The 18,325-nt window shown below is 33.9% G+C and overlaps 6 protein-coding genes across 6 annotated transcripts; 2 read left to right on the top strand and 4 right to left on the bottom strand.

The window, feature by feature from the left end:
* Positions 1 to 101: 101 nt before the first annotated feature.
* BEWA_018850 (hypothetical protein) lies at positions 102 to 2,777 on the bottom strand (the record flags this gene model as incomplete). The annotated part of the gene is made up of 1 exon (XM_004828649.1): positions 102 to 2,777. One exon carries the CDS (start codon positions 2,775 to 2,777, stop codon positions 102 to 104), a length of 2,676 nt encoding a protein of 891 aa, XP_004828706.1.
* A 256-nt stretch (positions 2,778 to 3,033) lies between these two features.
* On the bottom strand, positions 3,034 to 5,364 carry BEWA_018840 (hypothetical protein; the record flags this gene model as incomplete). The annotated part of the gene is made up of 1 exon (XM_004828648.1): positions 3,034 to 5,364. The coding sequence occupies one exon, from the start codon at positions 5,362 to 5,364 to the stop codon at positions 3,034 to 3,036; it is 2,331 nt and encodes a 776-aa protein (XP_004828705.1).
* Positions 5,365 to 7,048: 1,684 nt separating this feature from the next.
* Positions 7,049 to 11,065, bottom strand: BEWA_018830 (coatomer subunit alpha, putative; the record flags this gene model as incomplete). The annotated part of the gene is made up of 1 exon (XM_004828647.1): positions 7,049 to 11,065. The coding sequence occupies exon 1, from the start codon at positions 10,835 to 10,837 to the stop codon at positions 7,049 to 7,051; it is 3,789 nt and encodes a 1,262-aa protein (XP_004828704.1). The 5' UTR covers positions 10,838 to 11,065.
* A 222-nt stretch (positions 11,066 to 11,287) lies between these two features.
* BEWA_018820 (ubiquitin-conjugating enzyme E2, putative) lies at positions 11,288 to 12,866 on the top strand. Its single transcript, XM_004828646.1, has 5 exons — positions 11,288 to 11,946; positions 12,077 to 12,266; positions 12,308 to 12,368; positions 12,404 to 12,512; positions 12,571 to 12,866. Exons 2-5 carry the CDS (start codon positions 12,184 to 12,186, stop codon positions 12,789 to 12,791), a joined length of 474 nt encoding a protein of 157 aa, XP_004828703.1. The 5' UTR covers positions 11,288 to 11,946; positions 12,077 to 12,183; the 3' UTR covers positions 12,792 to 12,866.
* A 110-nt stretch (positions 12,867 to 12,976) lies between these two features.
* BEWA_018810 (RNA recognition motif domain containing protein) lies at positions 12,977 to 14,345 on the top strand (the record flags this gene model as incomplete). Its single annotated transcript, XM_004828645.1, has 4 exons — positions 12,977 to 13,101; positions 13,153 to 13,304; positions 13,339 to 13,496; positions 13,533 to 14,345. 4 exons carry the CDS (start codon positions 12,977 to 12,979, stop codon positions 14,343 to 14,345), a joined length of 1,248 nt encoding a protein of 415 aa, XP_004828702.1.
* Positions 14,346 to 14,376: 31 nt separating this feature from the next.
* On the bottom strand, positions 14,377 to 17,887 carry BEWA_018800 (DNA repair protein rad50, putative; the record flags this gene model as incomplete). The annotated part of the gene is made up of 4 exons (XM_004828644.1): positions 14,377 to 14,553; positions 14,588 to 17,440; positions 17,508 to 17,573; positions 17,612 to 17,887. 4 exons carry the CDS (start codon positions 17,885 to 17,887, stop codon positions 14,377 to 14,379), a joined length of 3,372 nt encoding a protein of 1,123 aa, XP_004828701.1.
* Between the last annotated feature and the right edge of the window lie 438 nt (positions 17,888 to 18,325).

The following is an 18,325-nucleotide window of genomic DNA, read 5'->3' as shown; positions in this document are numbered from 1 at the left end:
TACATTACATAAATTATGCACCTTAGATGGTGTTTTGATATCATCACTAACATTTGCGGCAAGATGACCGATAAATTAGACCCAATAACTATATTACCGTCTTAACTGTAATTCTTCTTTTTTATCAATTTTTTAAGGGATGACTCAATAAGTACATCAACATGCCTTTTGGGCAAACCTCGATTCCTTTTAATAGGAGCACACATCGCAACAGTTAATATACATTCTCTTACCGCAGAACAAATTTCTTCTAATGATCTTGACAATCCGAAAAATGCGTCTAATCTGGAATTTACATCTAGTATAAATTTAATATTCATCAACATTTTCATCATTCTCAAAAGTTCTAAATTTATGTGGTATAATGACACTACTTGATCATATTTACCTATAACCGCCTTCATAACATCAGCATACACTCCCAGAGAAACGTATTTACCGATTTCTGGGTTCTTTTCGTAAAGAAATGTGTCATAAGGTTCTATTGGAGGATTCAAGAGAATTTTTAGTTCACTATCATTGTCCCAGGGATTCACTCTTTTAACATGTTTGTTCTCCTTACCTAATGCATAGCATCTGCTAGAATACTCATGTTCTATTGTTTTGTTAAAGTTAGTAGCTAGTTGGCATATCCTATTTTTAAGTTGATCCATCAATAATGAATCAAACGATTTGGTATCATACATCCTCATGGATTTATAGGTGAAGATTGATACTAGTTGCGATAACTTCATTTCAGGCGTGTCTTTTACCAAACTGTATTTCACAAGTTCATCAACGTGTAATAATATCTCGTTGCCCTTTTGAAGTTTTAGTAGCTTATTTATAGTTTTGGGTTTAAAAAGATTGCTTTTGTCTATATTTTCTATAAACCCTTTCATAATTTGCAACAACTCCTCAAATTTTAGATTTATGTCAGAATCTTTACTTAAACGCTTTATGTCTGAGATCAGGTGGCACAGACTTATTACAACGTGAATATGAGCTTGCTCTGTTATTTTACCCAAGTATAACATATTTTTTGACCTGTCTAATAATACTTTTGAAGTAGAAATGATGCATTTCAAATTATCATCAGATAATGTCTCGTGAGTCCCAACGTGATTTATAATTTCCGTTTTCAAGAGAGTCAATCCACTAATAACTACATGGATAGCTTTTATGTCTTCATCATGCAGATATTTTAAAGAAATATCCAGTAGCTCTCTAGACATTTCATTTATAATCCTAACATCTACTCTTAAGATTGCTCCTAACAAATCAGCAAATTCCTCGGTATCTGGTTTTTGATAAATCATTGATTTGATAATATTTTTTGTAGCTTTTATGATTTTATTAACATATTGTCTTTCTGTATTTAAGAATAAGCATCTATTTATGAAAATTATGATATGCTTAACGACATTTGGTTTGGAAAAATAACAATTACGGATTTCTGTAGGGGTCCCAGTAGTTTTCCTGATTCTTTCAGATAATTCTTCAGCTACAACATTTATAAGTGCAGTATTTTTACCGTAGATGTGTATTTTATCGTTATTATTGCCCCCAAGCAAGGTTCTTTCGACCATGTTCCACTCGTTTTCAGTGCTAGAAACATTTGAAAAGAAAACTGTATATTTCATAAGTTTTATTAAATTATCATCACTTATAGATTTCAAGATTGGCTCAATATACTCTTTGACGTTTACTGGATCACCATTAGCTGTGCAATATTTAGTTGATATTCCCAGTTTTCCTAGAATACTTCCTATTAATACGTTACGTCCTTTGTAGTTGTTTTTAATGTATGAGATATTTGACAGTATGGAATATAGAGTATCCTCATCATATCTTGGTACGTTATCATTTAATGATTCCATGTAAAATTCGAGAGGGTTTGGCACTTTATTTTCATTGCGATAACTCTCGTCAAACTTTGACAAATCCTCCAGAAATTTCAAAAAATAAGAATCATTCTTCCCAAATACTTGATACGGATTTTCCGAAGCATGAGAAAGAATCAATGACAAGATCCTTATATCATGCATTTTGATCATAAACAAAAGTTCTGGTAGACTTGTAAAGTCCGAAGGAGTGAAATTTTGTAGTTTGTACAGGAGTGTATAGACTATTGTATTTATAACTTTGGGATCCATTATATATGCAAGTTGTTTCAATACCTCCGTAGATGAACCTATAGACAATATTCCATCCATATTTTTCCTAATTTGGCCGTTTATATGCGAAATTAATTCCCCTGAATGCCTTTGCGGATTTAACAATCTCATGGTATAGAGCATTATTGTTTGAAGTAAAGATATATCAATCTGCCCTTCAGATATTGTAATAAGATTTCTTTTTGATAGAATTTTAGATAGTGAAGATAATAAAAATATCGTATTATCATCCTCCTCTTTTGTTTGACTCATGAAAGTGACAACATCGAACATAAAAACCAAACTCCGGTCACAAAACGAGGAGAACAGCTCAATTATTTCACTACTGTTTTGAGAAAAGGAAATCTCAGTATTACTCACCAGGTTCACACATTCTTGAAAATTCTTTTCTTCAGTTGATAATATAGTACAGAGTCTCTTGATGAATGTTGTAAGCTTAAAATTCCTCTCATGAATGCCTGTATTAACAGAGACAAAGAACTCAGGCCTTTTAATTTCAGCATTTTTAGAGAATCTAACCGATGTCTGAAAGTTGAAACGGTTCGATCTCTGTCCACATAAACTTGAGGATAATATACTCACAAGACATCTTGTTTTTCCATAGTTTGATTGAAAATACATGATTCATACTTTTTGTTTAACAAAAATCCGTTTATGATAAGAAGAATAACTGGTATAAAGACCAGGATCGTGCATACAGCAACCCGCGCCTGGGAGGTGTGTGACTCAGGACATAACTAAAATACGTATGAATACTGTTTAACAACTTAATGTTAATCATTAACCTGGACTTCAATATAGTCACAATTGATAATCCAGATTCGAAATCTTATAACTTATACGGAGTGTGCCTTAAAATAGTTTACAGAACAAGTTATTACATGTTGTAATAGTTTATAGAGTCATTAGTGTCTCTATAAGTATTATCAAAATTCTCCATGTGTAGTTTATCTTTATGATACATATGTAGTAAATCCTTCGTGCCTGGGACAGTTCCCATCATGTTACCAAGCAAAGGCTGATAGCCTCCGTTAATAATATGGTTGTTAACAATATTTGATGTTAGATTCTGAGTTCCTCTGTGTAGTAATGGAACATCATCGTGCATTATTTCACCCGTAAAGCAATTCATACTGGGTTCATCATGTTTCACATCGCCAAGTTCTGAGTTTGTATAGCCATAGTGATCAGTTGTGTACATTCTGGTAGATATGGAAAGATTTTGTCCACGTATATCCAGAGGATTCACCATTCCATCCACTTGATTTCCAGTAATACCTCCGTAAGTGGGTTGCATCTGTTGAGGACAAATGTTACACATATCCTTTTCGGATTTAACGTCAACCACATTCTCACCTTTCAGAATGCCATCTAATTTAACATTTGATCGAAGCATTCCGTCTGTGCTGAGGCGTACTGTATCATTAGAGATTACATCACAATCTCTGGCAATGTATGATTTATCTGCATTTTGGATATCTCCATCCGACCATTGTGAAATTCCATCGGTCTTTATATTAGAATAATTATAATAGTGATTCATCATACCCAATGGTTCCTGGGACGATAAATTATCTGGATAACAGATACCTTGGTCATTGTAATAGGCATAATATTGGTTAGGCATTCTAGCATCATTTGCTGTATTATCAGCGTAATCACAGCTAGTAGATATATCACCTTGTTGCATGTACATATTCATATAACTTTGACTAAGCCAGTCACCAGAATTAATGCTATTTTGAGATAATGCATTTTGTGAGGATTGAGAAAAATACTGGAAATCTACTGGGTTACTATTATAGTCCCATTCCCTTCCATAACCAACCATCTTGCGCATATTATTCCCATTCCAATCAACCCAACTTTGCTGCAGCATTTGCTGAGAATTATAGTTAATCACATCACATTGAGGATTCATAGAAGATGAGGTTTCACAATCTTCTGGATAGAACTGGTAGTATTGCTGGGTAAAATTACCATCATGACAAACGTTCATATATGGATAGCACTGTGAGTTGTACTGTGAACCATCGTTAACTTGAGGAACAACTGACTTCTTCCTACGTCTTGTTCTCTTGGTCTCAGTATCCGTCCTGATACTGCGTTTTTTAGACCTACGCTTGCTTGGAACAGTGGATTGCCAAGCATTTTCCGATACTTTATCATGTCCCTCTGAAAGTGTTACAGACTGTTGTAACTTACTTACAGATTCCATATTTTTAATCATGCCATTATATTTCATATCATTTTTAGATAGACGGGTTCCAGTGGCCTTATGTAACAAACGGGGGTTAAAAGTCCCTTGCACTAAGCTGTAGGCAAATGTTTCAGCCCTCTTTTTCGCCTCTTCATTACCAACTTTCTTACATGACCACCTAGCGCGCATCTTAGATCCATTTCCATTTGTCCAATCTACTCTCCACTCTCTCATAATTCTGTCTCTAGTAAGAGATACCATGTATTTCCCAGCATTTTCAAATATGGTCAAGATTGGTGGGCCCTTTTCGGGATATAATTGGTCAAAAGTGGAACCTGCCAATAGTTTACTTATCAAACCTTCAGCTCTCTGTTGAGCCTTGGCATTTCCATACTTCTTATAGGATATTCTTTGCTCTCTTTTAATATCATTCTCATACCACTGAACGATTAAAGAGCGCTCAACCTTGTCTACCAAAATCACAGGGTTGACAGCTATAACTTTATTTGTTTGTTTTACTAAACCATCTGGACCATAGACAGGATTATTGAAGTTTGTTGTATCGACCGACGGATTAGTATCTTTAACATCTACACATCCCTCGGAAGAGTTTTCCTCACCTTCAACCTTTTCCTCTGGAGCATTTTCTGCAACATCCTGTTGCTCAGAAGTGGGAGGAAAGTCAGGTTGCGCAGAATCTATCGGAGCGGCAGTGTATTGTTCAGCATTTTCGAAGCTATACGAACCACTAAACAAAGGATTATATGATGTAGAGATTTTATCCAAATCATAAGAATAGTCAATTGAGTGAGAATGATGCAAACCCGAATTATAGCGAAGGGTGGGCTGAGTTTCGATAGATGCAATACTAGAGTAACCTACATCCTGATTATCATGATAAATGGTTCCAGATTCCTTGCTAGGCGCATCTAGTTGCAAATCTATCTGAGTGGCGCCTACACCCTCCGAGAAATTATACTTTGGACCATCGACGTTCGATCCCAACATCTGGTGCAATTGATTACTTTGTAACATTACTGGAATCAGTCAATATTATATTTGCCATTTGATTTTATTGCTATTTCCTTGACTATAATTTATATACATTCAGTGTTAATACTTATTGCCACGACGCGTAGACAATATCAATGTTTGCTGATAAAATGTTATTATCCCTTATTTACAAATATTTAACTTAAATATGCTATATGAAGACAACTACTATGGTACAAATTTTTGAATTTAACAAAATAATATCATTTCAAAATTGAATCATGTGTTTCCGTCAAATATAGACGTTATCTCTCCTTAGCTTTCTCAGTTTTGTTTGTTAAAACATACTTTTAGTGTTCCACCAAACAGAAATGTTAAATCATTAGCCTAGATAACAATTATCTTCATGTCTATCATTACTTTTTCGTATTTCCACCTGTTTACAGAGCCTTAGAGTTATTTTTCGAAAAGAATTACGCAGTTTTAAAGCATCTTGGATGCAAAACACTTACACATTAAACTGGTGTCTGCGATAAGCGATAAACAATACGATCTTTTCAATTCCTGCACCCAAGGTGCAGAATATCTTGTTCATGCTAGAGTTTTGTGGCCTTTACTATAGTTTACAGTATTTTGTACGCATCTAGGATTCTAGCTTCCCTTTTAGTTGTCTATTTTTGAACTTGCGTCAAAGTATGCTTAGACACGCACACATTAACATAAAATGTCGATTATAAGTCTTATTATAAATAAGTATAGCTATAAATGCAGATATATACAGTGCATAAGGGTATTATTTGTCTATTTGATGCATACAGCATGTAACTTGTACACACTGTGATGGATACGCATGCATGTCTAGCTTTGCATGTTTGTGTGTAGTTTGTCTTTAAATGTGTAAATGCAAACCTGAGTTTGTGTGTAAAAACAGGAAAACTATGTGTGTTTGGTCTTCACTTATGTTCATTTTTACTTATTGTGGTGGACGATAGCGTCAATCTCCATAACATAGAGGCTGTGTAGTTGGTAGCCACGTACTTTGGCGCCACAACATAGATTTCTGATCTAATATGCAACAAATCGGGTGTTATTGTACTCGAACGTTACATTCCTTTTGTTACGACATGGTTCCTGTTAACACACCAACGTCAAGCTGCCACAAAGACTGTCATAAGAATCTCATATAATCATATTGCCGTTGTATGTAAACAACAAAGTGATTAATAACAGAACAAACGGCTTTCTTGTTTATCATATCTTATGTGGTTACCCTATTCTTCTCGGTGTCAATAAATCTGGATCAGGTTTTCTTACCCTGTATAATCTCCTACATATTTATAAAATCATATTCACAGATGCTATAATGGCGTAATTTTTATTAATGTTATTTATATCATTGTTTCGAGCTGCAAAGTATGGCCCTAGTAAGGGTCGTGGACCCTTGTTGGCGAAATACGCCTCAATAGGTTTCAAAAAGGGGTTTGGAGCAGTTGGACTTGGAAGACATACAAAGAAGGGTGAGGATCTACCAAATATATACTCTAACGCACAGGCTTCTTTTTGATAAACAAGATGCTTGTACCCATGTTACACGTACCAGAGAATATGAACACAAACGTAAGTGTATACTCCATATTTAAACAACTACAGCTGAAACCTTATGTATCTCCGCATACACCCAGACTGAAGCCCTTCAAATTCAAGTGAGAGTACAAATCTGGCATATGTTGCAAATCTCTCCATAGAACTTCTCGAGGGCAATAGATTTGCAGTATTTGCACTGAACTATACTGCTGGATTTAATCTTAGTGAAACTAAGTGTACATAATACTAGGTCCTTGTCACCAGCGTCAAAATCTAATCTATACGCCTCAGTTCCCTTTTGTTCGCAGAGTGTTTGTATGCGTTTGGCCTTGGTCATTTCTTCTTTTGCACCTTCAATACCAGTTATATCTTCACTTAGAAGTCTCTTGACTAATGCAGATGCACTGATGTAATTCTGCGCCTTCCACATGAGCCCTATCGTTCTTCTAAGCGCTAGATATCTATGTCTTGGTTGCATATCGCAACAAGTAAAATAAGCTGCAAGCTCTAGGCTCCTTCTGGGATCTATATTTGATAGACGTTCCCTTTCTAGTTCCAGTATCATTGCTAGTATGTATATACGGCACTGATCTACATATACTTTCATCTCTGTTGGATATTTTAGAACCATTAGTATTCCACACTGTAAAGTTTGACGAAATGATGCCAAAGATTCCTCAAAATTTCCGGCGGTTACATTTTTAAAACCCTCTTGTATCATATCTGCAATATTTTCCATTCCAAACGATTTCTTAGTCCCAAAATTGAAGTCATTAAGCTGTTGGAATGGATCAACGCTATTAGATACCGAAGTATTGTGAATATACGATAATACCACCTTCAAAACCTCAGAGTCGACATCTCCAAATATTTTGGTCAACAGCTCGATAACACCGATAAATTTACCCTCCATCACTAATTCAACAAGATCTACATCTGATGATTGATTATTTTTTTCATGCAGATCCAGCTCGTTATCATCGATAGAATCCCAAACATTATCTTCGGGACGAGCAGACTTAGAATGTATAACTGGTTCATATTGTACCAAATCCAAACCATCAAATTTATCAACAATTTGATCATAATCCACATTTTTATTCTTTCCTATTTTGATCCGTATAGGCCAATTGATAGAGTTTTCATCATACTTTACGATAGGTTGGGGAGGCGTCAAGTATTTAGCATTAGTATTACTATGACCATCACCACTTGCTAAGCCATAGGTTTTTTGACAAGCCTCTGATAATTTTGTATACCCACTTTCTTTCAATGTATTGGCAAATTCTTCCATATCACCCAAATATAATGTGTGCCTAAGTACAGATGAGCTATCTTTGCGAAACTTTGATATGTTCATCATTTTCTTCAATTTTGAAGTATTCCCCGTTATCAGATATAATAATGACAACTTATCAAAGACTTTACCTTTTTGATATGCAAATTCAGCTATTGAGCAATTACCCTGAGATAACGCTGCATCACCTAGTTGCTTCCATGTTTCTGGTGTGTCAAGAGCTTGAGCATCTTCTACAGCATCATCCAAAATACCAAATTTCAGCGCTATTTCAAATCTGGATTTATTATCCTTAATAATCTTCCTAGCCATAGAAGCATGTCCATTATCAATAAGATAGGAAATTATAAATTTACCGGATAGCTGCATGGAATCAATCAATTTGTTGGCAACATCTAGATTATTTGAGTATACCGCACATTTAAAGGCATAATCGTTTGACTGGATTTTTAATCTGTAACACCTATGATTTCTTCCCATAATATACATTATTTTGTTGGCAATTCGTAAAAGATAAATGGGATTTGGTACACTCTGTATTATGCCAGTATTCCCATTAACAAGCAAATAGTGAAGTTGTGTGCTTGTAGAAAATATAACGGATGTATTTTCATCCCATGCAGCACTTTTAATTTTAGAATAACTTTCCACAATTGCAATCCTCTTTAAGTTTCTGTCATAGATAATTACAAAGTTACGGTAAACTGTTGCTATTAATTGCCGTGATTTAGAAACAATGACCAATTTTAGTTTCCCGTAGGGCGATGTTGCTTCTACAACTACACTATTTTCCAAGGAATTGTAGATCATCAACTTGTTTTCTTTATGTGACCAAAACAAGACTATGTTAGTAGATATGGGAAAAACCATATCGATTGGAGATGATATATCTACTTTATGACTCAATTCACCAGTTATTGCACATACAGATGCTTTAAATTCTGTGTCTACTGCTACAAAGGTGTTTTTGGATGAAAAACAAGCTGAAAGACCAGCTCTTATTTGAGATGACATTTTATAGTCCAAAGTGCCAATAATGGGGGTTTTTATTAATATTTCAAATGATTTATGAGTTTTGTTTGAGTAAACCAAGAGAAGACAGACTCTTTCTGTATTATATATGTTATAATGTAAAACTTTTGGTATTATTGCTGATTTTGGTATACTTTTGGAGTTTCCCAGGAGATTGTTGAGGAACCGTTCTGAGAGAGACTCTATATCTGCAGAACCCATAACATAAGCAACTACAGAGCGAGACTTACAATAATCACCAGAGGGCGATGGAAAAGCCAGGTTATCCGTTGGTGTATCTACAGCCATATCAGAATTATCCAAAGAATGATAGTTTGAGTTAGGAAATGATCCATCGGGAGTTATATCATCATGTAGATCAGAGGCATCCACGATTGGTCTGTGAGTCCCAGATTTATCAGCATACGCAGGTTTGACATCTTCTGGTAATTTTAGTTCATTTTCATAATCGCTACACTCTTTATCAACATTTTGGATATATATTACATCATTCCATACATAGTATAAATCATCCCCTACGATAGTTACAATTGGACGTTCTCTGAACAACTTGAATACTATAAATCCAGAATCATGGCCGGCAGCAATATAATTAGAGCTCCTAGGTTTTGAAACTATCCAAAAACGGTCGTTATCCATTAAAAATGTGTGAGTTAAGGACCACTTAGAGGAATCCCATACCCTTATAGAATGATCCTCAGATACTGATAATAGATATTTTATATTATTTGGATGCATTATTAAACTGCAAACATTATTTTGATGCCCTCTTAATATGTTAGTTTGCCAAACCGTATCCGATGTATACCTCCAGGCCCTGATAGTTTTGTCATCACTTGCTGTTATAACTATAGGAGCGTCTTCATTAAATATAGCCCAATTTACACCTTTAGAGTGCCCTGTTAGGATGTGCTTGCAAATTACATCACTTATTCCCATCAATTCTATAGATCCAGAACCATCTCTAAAATTAATTCCACTTTTGGATCCCTCATGCAACATTTGAAATGAGGAAAGTAGTTTGTCTCCATTGTTTATACTCTGGACGTTTTGTATAGAGCATGTTTTTTCACTCAGACAAGATACATCCCAAATTCTAGCAGTATGGTCAAGACTAGCAGTGATAACTAAATCCTTTTTAGGATGGAATTGTGCACTCATTACATAGTGATTATGGCCTGTCAACACACTTAGACATGACCTAGATTGCCAATTCCAGATTCTCGCTGTTTGATCATCTGAAGACGATATGATCCATGGATACCTTTCATGAAATTGTACGGTTCTTATATAATCCAAATGTCCAAGTAATGTAAATAGTTTCTTTCTCTGGGTAAAATCCCATACTATAATTGTTGTATCATCGCCTCCACTAACAAACAATGGTTGCACAATGTGAAAGTCCACTGCTCTCACTGGACCATCGTGATCCTTAAATACGTCGACCAATGAGGAATTTAGGTAGTCCCATAACTGTATTTCACCAGAGTGTAAGGAAACCAATAGAAAATGGAGATGAGGGTGAAAGGCTAAGCCCTTCACTCTGGTTCCCTTTGTTTTACACTTTATCAACATCCTATATATTTCGGTAGTTCAATAGTTATTTTCAGCCTAAAAGTAGGAATGTCACATTATAAACGTTATTTCATTTGAAAATGACATAATTCATGTAAGAGAGAACATAGGTTCTTCCACTTGTACTAGTATTAAAGAGAATGAAAAAATTCACACATATCATTAAAACGAACACAAACTGTATCAATTTAATCAATACAAATTTGCTATGAGAAATGTAAATGATTATTTGCTCGTGGAAATCAACAAGACAACATATATTCAGAAATTACTGTAGGAAGTACGCAACAAATGAAATCCATGGTGTAATTATAAAACAAATATCATTACATATGTTATTTTTAAAAATGTGTATATCCGTAAAAATAGCAAGTGATTTTATTTGCGAGTGCTTTATCTGGCTGTAGTGTAACAAACATGTGGACACTCCAGCGATTATACTTAATTTTTAAGAGCGCAATGCAACATAAATTAGACACATCACATTTGTTATATTCTGTGATGTTTTTAGGATTTTGTTAAACTTGTTTTCATACCTCTAACATCGTCAAAAGTTGGATCCCTAGTTTACAGCCTTCAATTGACACATTTCCCCGTAGCTCAATATTTTAAAAGTTACACTTGTACGTACACATTAATATTATAAACATACTGTGAAATGGTATCATACACTACCATTGTATACCGGCGAATGATTTCTCTCTACTACCACTATTTCATCTCATAGATGCATCACATGACAAATTCTACAAATTTATAGTGTACTGTAAACTTTATATTTTCTTTAGCTTGGAAGTTCTGGTTGTTTGCTAGAAATAAATAGTTGGTGGTAATTTTAACCGGACAAAATGACAAAGTAGTTATCTATTTACGTGTAAAAATTGTTTTTAGAGATTCTTCGGTAGGGGAGTTTGCAGATCTTCTTTTACGGAGACATAACGCCGCACTGAAACTAGTTGGTTTAGAAATTCTCCATGAACATTAATGTTTATATGGTTAAAAATGCGTTAATGACCAACATAAATACGGAAGAAATATTCAAGAAATTGAAGGCGGTGAAAAAGGAGCTGCGCGTTTGTGTATCTCTAATGTTGACTGTCCCATAACAGGTTCGCAATTATAGAGTTAAAAAATCATTATCCAAGCACGATGAAAAAATACGTCTGCTAGGTTTATAAGTTTGAAATTCATGTTCCATACTTTATAACTTGCGCATTTCCAATTTAACTTTTAACACAGCCAATCGGTTACGATGTGCGAGCGAGTCTAAAACCATAGACTCGGTTACACCATAAACATTAAAATGGAATATGAAAAGCAATCCATAGTTTTCTGGTTTTGTAGCTATGGCGTTGGCAAGAAACCGTTTACTCAAGGAACTCAAGGAGGCCAGTAAATCCGCAGATCCAAACATCAAACTGGTAGTATCGTACGTTAATTTTTAATGACTAATTTGCACCTTATTTTTAGCAACTCAAATATTTTCAGCTGGATAGCTTATATCAGAGGTCCACAGGGCACTCCATATGAAGTAAGGATGGTAAATTTGCAACATTATATATTCAGGGAGGAATTTTCAAGTTGTCTATTTTATGTCCACATTCATATCCCATACAACCACCTGCCGTGTACTTCCTTACCAAATGTTTCCATCCTAACATAAACTTTGCAACAGGTACGCCAAGCGACACTAACTACACACGATAATCTCATAATTACAACATTTATCTCAGGTGAACTGTGTATGGATGTGCTAAAAAACAATTGGAGTCCCGCTTGGACGATAGAGTATCTGTGTAACGGAGTTATTTTTATATTGAGCGATCCAAACGCTGACAGTCCATTGAACTGCGATGCTGGAAATTTGATACGTTCTGGTGATGTTATCGGTTATAGATCAATGGCAAGAATGTATACTGTCGAATGCGCTCATACGGTCTTCCCTGAGGATTAGTAAGATACACATTTGTACAAAATTTCCGCTTTTGCGACTTATATAGAATTTTTACTTAAATCGTGGATAAAGAGTTCATTTTATTCGTCTATTATATGTCTTTGTAACTTGTGGATGGGGACCAGGATTAGGGAATCTGGTGGTTCCTGGATTTTCAATAACTTCTTGATTTGTTTGGTTTAAATATGAGCCTAGCATTTAGCACTTCAAATAATATATATATAAGGAACTTGGCTCCTGATATAACTGAAGATGTCGTTAGGAATACCTTTAAACATTGCGACGAGATTTTATCTGTAAGATTCAAGAGGTTAGTTTCAAAAACCCCCTATACATGATTTATTACACTTTATATTTATAGCTACCAAGGAAGTTCCAGGAAATATTGCATAGTTGAGTTTAAGACATCGGCTGGAATCACCAATGGGTCTTTGATGAACGGCAAGCTTATGCAAGGTTTACCCTTGGCTATATCAGTGACTGACCCACTTTTACATGGTTCTGATCCACCTGGTTTGTTTTTAGTTTGATTTTATAAGGGTGTTAGGTAATTTCACATTATATAGTGACAATAGATATGGTTTGAGTCACAACGCTATGGCTCAATTCCAGTACGGGGCAATAGAATCGTCTCTATATAATGGTGACTTGTCAAACAAGGGTGTTTCGGATCGTACCGTTTGTGTAGGAAATATACCTACGGATGTTTGTTTCTTTGATTTATTAACAGCAATTTTATAGTACGACAATTCAGATATATGCAGTCTATTTGGCAATGTTGGAACTATAGTTTCATGTTCTATTGACTCGAATACATATACTCCGGGCAGATTTGCTCTTGTTGAATTTAGTCGACTTAGTGAGGCCGAAGAAGCTTTAAAACTGTCAGGAATTACGGTCAGAAATTGTACATTAAAGTTAGTTTTAATGGATTTTTATATATCTTTTAGGATTGAGAAACCAAAACCTTTGCTATCTGATAGGTCATCAACAGCACTTCCAACGGGTTCAGCACATTATTTGGATAGTAGTATAATCCCACAAACCTTAATTGAACCAATTCGCTCTGCAACAATCAACGAAAAACTTGCCAAAGTTCTTGATATGAGAGAAAGGCTCACTAGAAAACTTTCTCAACCAGCACAAGGTTCAAACTCTGGTAAACATAAAAGTTCGGAAAGTTGTTCGAATAATTCTGATCAAAAAGATGGTCAATGGTGGGTAGAAATTTCTAAAAGTAAAAGATCTAGATCTAGAAATCGCAGTAGGAGTAATTCTTATAGGCATAGACACAAGCGCCGAGATTCTCATTCTCGAACTCATAGAGATCATTCTCGCACAAGAAGTTCGAGTTCAAGCGTATATACAGATGATTCACATCGTAAACACAAATCTTCACATCACAAGGATTATAGACATAGATCTAGAAGGAATAGTAGTAGAACTTATTACTCTAGGAGTAGTTCATATGATAAAAAACATAGGAGTCATCGTGACCGAAGACATAGAAGACGTACTAGTAGTTCTAGTGATAGTAGCGTAAATTCAAGATAATTTATATCGTTCCATAATGAAATAGAATGAATTAAATTTTCTCTATTTTGATTTTTGTTTTATCATTACATTTGTCCAGTCGGAAATATTTGTCACAAGAACATAGTGTAGCCATCCTTTTTGCGAATTCTTCATCGTGTGTGATTATGATGAGTTGAAAATTGTGGAATGATTCGTTCACTAATTTTGATAATGAAAGCTCCAAGCTCTGGATATAAATGTATGGAAATAACAAAACTAACCCTTATATTTTCTTTATCTAAATTTGTGGTTGGTTCATCAAGAGCTAAAATACCACAGTTTTCACTAAAACTTTCAATTAATGCGATTCGGATAATTAGTGAGGATAATATTCTCTCTCCAGCTGAACAGTGGCCCTTCATGTCCATTTTCATACCATTTTGTAAAACCATAATAATTCTATAATTATATGACTTTGATGTCAATTCGCTAAGCGATATATTTTCATCAACATTTGATTGTATTGCAATATAATCAATATAATTCCCACTATAAACATCTCTCCAAACTCTTTTCAAAACATTATTTATATAATCTATCTTCTCTGAGTGGTATTTGTGTAACCCAGATTCTAAGACTTTTGAATATCTCTCTAAGTCTTCTTTTGTCATATGATGTGATTTAAGCTCTATGCATGTTTCGGTATACATTTTTTGAGCATTTTTAATCGATTTTGATTCAAGAAGAGTGTTTAATTTGTCAACATGTTCCTCCTTTGTAAGAACCATTCCATTTAAAGTAGCTATTTTGAGGGTTATTTCTGCGCATTCGCGATTCATTTTAGTTATTTCAAAATCAAGTCCATCTATGTTCTGTTCACCTATTTGTTTCTTAATTTCATGGAGTTTCTCTTCACTACTACACAATAGTTCATGTTTGGTCTTATATTCTATATTTTGATGAAGCAGATCAATAACACGTTTATGTTCATTTATTTTGTCGTTAAGTTCCGTTTTAAGCTTCATTTTTTCCTTTATTTCATCATTGATTTCAGTTATACGTGTTTCTATATCATCATTATTTATATCATATGAACCAAAAATAGTTATTTCATTCTCTATATTATTCAGCCGATCTTTAATATCTCTGTACTGTTTATATAACATTGATATTTTAGAATTCTTGAGATTCTTCTTATTTTGAAATTCATCTAGTTCAGTTTTTAGTAGGTTGCGATTATTAGATACGCCATTTATTTTGTTTCTTAGGATTTCCAGTTTAACTTCAATGTTTTGAGTATCTTCCATAGTATTGTCCAAATGTTTTTGCAAGTTTAACATTTTTGTATCTAATACATTAAATTCATCAATTTTACACGATACTGATTCGTGTTCATTCATGCATCTTTCAAGTTCATTTTTTTTATTGGTTATTTCTTTGTCTTTTAATTCAATTTGTTCACAAACACTTACAAGTTGTTTCTGAATTTCTTCTTTTGATGCTTCTTCATTAGAATGATTATTAATTATATAATCATAGTAGGATAGATATTCTTCTATTCTTGCATTTGTTATTAACTTTACAAGCCCATCATATGGTTCAAAGATATTTCTAGATTCTATTGAGGTAGAATTTATTATTATATTTTTACAGCTTTTGCACATGCCCATATTTACAAAATCATTAAAAAACGTATTTGTTGCTTCTTTATATATAATTAAATTCTCAAGTTCCTCAGCATCGCTTCTTTGGAATGATTCCTCTACTATTCTTTTTATAGTACTCAAAAGCTTATTCCTGTCTATGTTACAATTTGACAAAGTTTTTAAATATAATAATATGCTTTCTTTATCATTATCTACTATAGATTTCAACAATGTTATTCCACTTTTTATCTCTTCATCAGTTACATTTACTCTAGAAATTGTGTTCTTAATCTTATACCCTTCAATTTTTAGAGTATTTCTTTTATTCAATAATTCTTCACGTATTTTCACATCATCGGATATATCATCTTTTGTAGCACCAATTCTTTGTTTCAAATAATCTTGCCTTTTATATAAGTTATCACGTTCAGATAGTGAGTTTTTAATGGTAACAATTTCATTCTCTAGTGATTTCATGGAGATGTTTATTGTTTTTTGTTCAGCTATCATTGAAACCAATTCTACTTCCAGTGATCTCATTTCATCATCACACTCCTTTATTTTATCCATAAAGTTTTTCTCAGTCATAGAGATATCAGAAAGGGTTTTAATTTTCAATTCAATTTCAGAAATATTAGTTTCATCTATAATATTAAGTTCTGAGATAAGTTCAGTAGTAGTTTTTTTTAGCATCTCTTCAGCAGATCTTTTTGTTTCTGTCAAAACAAAATAACTATTCTTGATATCCTTTGATTCTCTGAGCTTCATATGTGCATCATTCAGTGATCTGACCAGTTTTTCAATGTTTCCGGAAAGTATGGAATTTTTTGATTCTGACGTTCTCAATTCAGCCGTTAAAGTCGCATGATATTGTTTTATGTCGTCCAATGATTCTTCATATATTTCAGCTAAAGATTCATGTAATTTGTCATGTTCTTCTTTTGTTTTAAGATAAAAACCTTCTGTATTTCTGTATTCATCTAAATTTGATGCTATTTTATCGTATTTGCTTTTGAGAGTTGTTAAAATCTCTGTAGATTGCTTTAAGCTGTTTTCTAATGCCTCTATTTCAAGTTTAGTTTTTATAATATCATCCTTATCATTATCAAGTTGTTTCTTTATATCTGCAATCTGCAAAATTTGAGATTTATAAATTTCCAGTTGTTTCTGTTTGTTTCTAATTACATCTTCTTGTTCTTTCTTAGCTTTATTTATAACTACAAGTGCTTTTGTATATCTTGAAGTTTCTAATAAATCATCAAAACGTGCTTTAACTTTTGCTAAATCGTCTAATGGCCAGTTGTTTTCATCCTGGTGACAGAATATTACATTGTCTATTATTGCTCTTGTAAATCCCATAAGTGACGGTAGAGTTAGATCAATATCAGTTGTTTTCATCGTTACACATCTTTTCTGTTGGATTTGAATATGATTGTCATATATTACCTTTCCATTGTGCAATTCAACCTCTAGAATATTCTCGGTTCCCTATAGCTTGATGAAAACGGAAGTATAATTTACAATGTAATCATATACGACATCCCACATACAATACCTTGAATGTTGTCTTTTTATGGTTGTATTTGTCTCCAGCAATACTATATGATCGTGAAACTGATACCTACATCGTACAAATTACAACTATAAATGTGATACTACCTTTTCGTTGTTAAATGTTGTAAATGAGAGCTTAATATGTCCTCTTACTTCATTTGAATTATTCAGCCTGTAATCATAGACAAAACATTTTCCCTTATCAGAATTTGGTGGTAAGATTCCGCTCGTTACAGCCTTAAGACACTCTATAAGGGTTGTTTTACCGGAACCATTATGTCCAACGATCAAAGTTAACGGTTTTTCAAAGTATAAACATTCAAGCTTGTCTGGAGAGAATGATCGTATTCCTTGAACTTCCAGCGAATTCAACGTAGTCATTTCCCACTCGCTGTATAAGATTTATGAGAAATTATTGTTATTTAAAATTTTCGTGGTAATAAGTTAGCGATCAACTCATCTTAACAAATTAGACATACTAAACCCGTTGTAACTAGTACCACAAGAATATAAATACAGCATCCGTCAATGCAGGAGTGGCGAACGATTTCTAGCATATGTAAAATGACAAAAATAGCAATTGAATTGAAATGTGTGAGGAATCTCTGTTCTAATTAAACAGATAATTGTGTGTAATAATTTACCTCTCCATGAAGATCCTGTGTATCATACAAATAACATCATACATATCATAGACATTATCCCAATGTATAATTTGGTTGTAGCTTGATAGAATCGTCCATTTTCCTTTCTTCCTCCGTAAAATCTGAGAGTATTAGATCGAGCCACGTGTTGTTTCCCAGGTCCTGATTTGCAATT

Source organism: Theileria equi, chromosome 1 (genome assembly GCF_000342415.1).
Source record: "Theileria equi strain WA chromosome 1, complete sequence".
NCBI lineage: Eukaryota > Apicomplexa > Aconoidasida > Piroplasmida > Theileriidae > Theileria > Theileria equi.
Note: the sequence above shows the minus strand (reverse complement) of the source record. Positions and strands in the feature narration are given on the sequence as shown.

Bases quoted from the DNA above. Each gene is read 5' to 3' on its own strand.
- BEWA_018820 (XM_004828646.1), top strand. From the start codon at position 12,184: ATGGCGTTGGCAAGAAACCGTTTACTCAAGGAACTCAAGGAGGCCAGT. The intron at 12,369-12,403 runs GTAAGGATGGTA...TTATATATTCAG, and splicing joins CACAGGGCACTCCATATGAA to GGAGGAATTTTCAAGTTGTC. The intron at 12,513-12,570 runs GTACGCCAAGCG...CATTTATCTCAG, and splicing joins TAACATAAACTTTGCAACAG to GTGAACTGTGTATGGATGTG.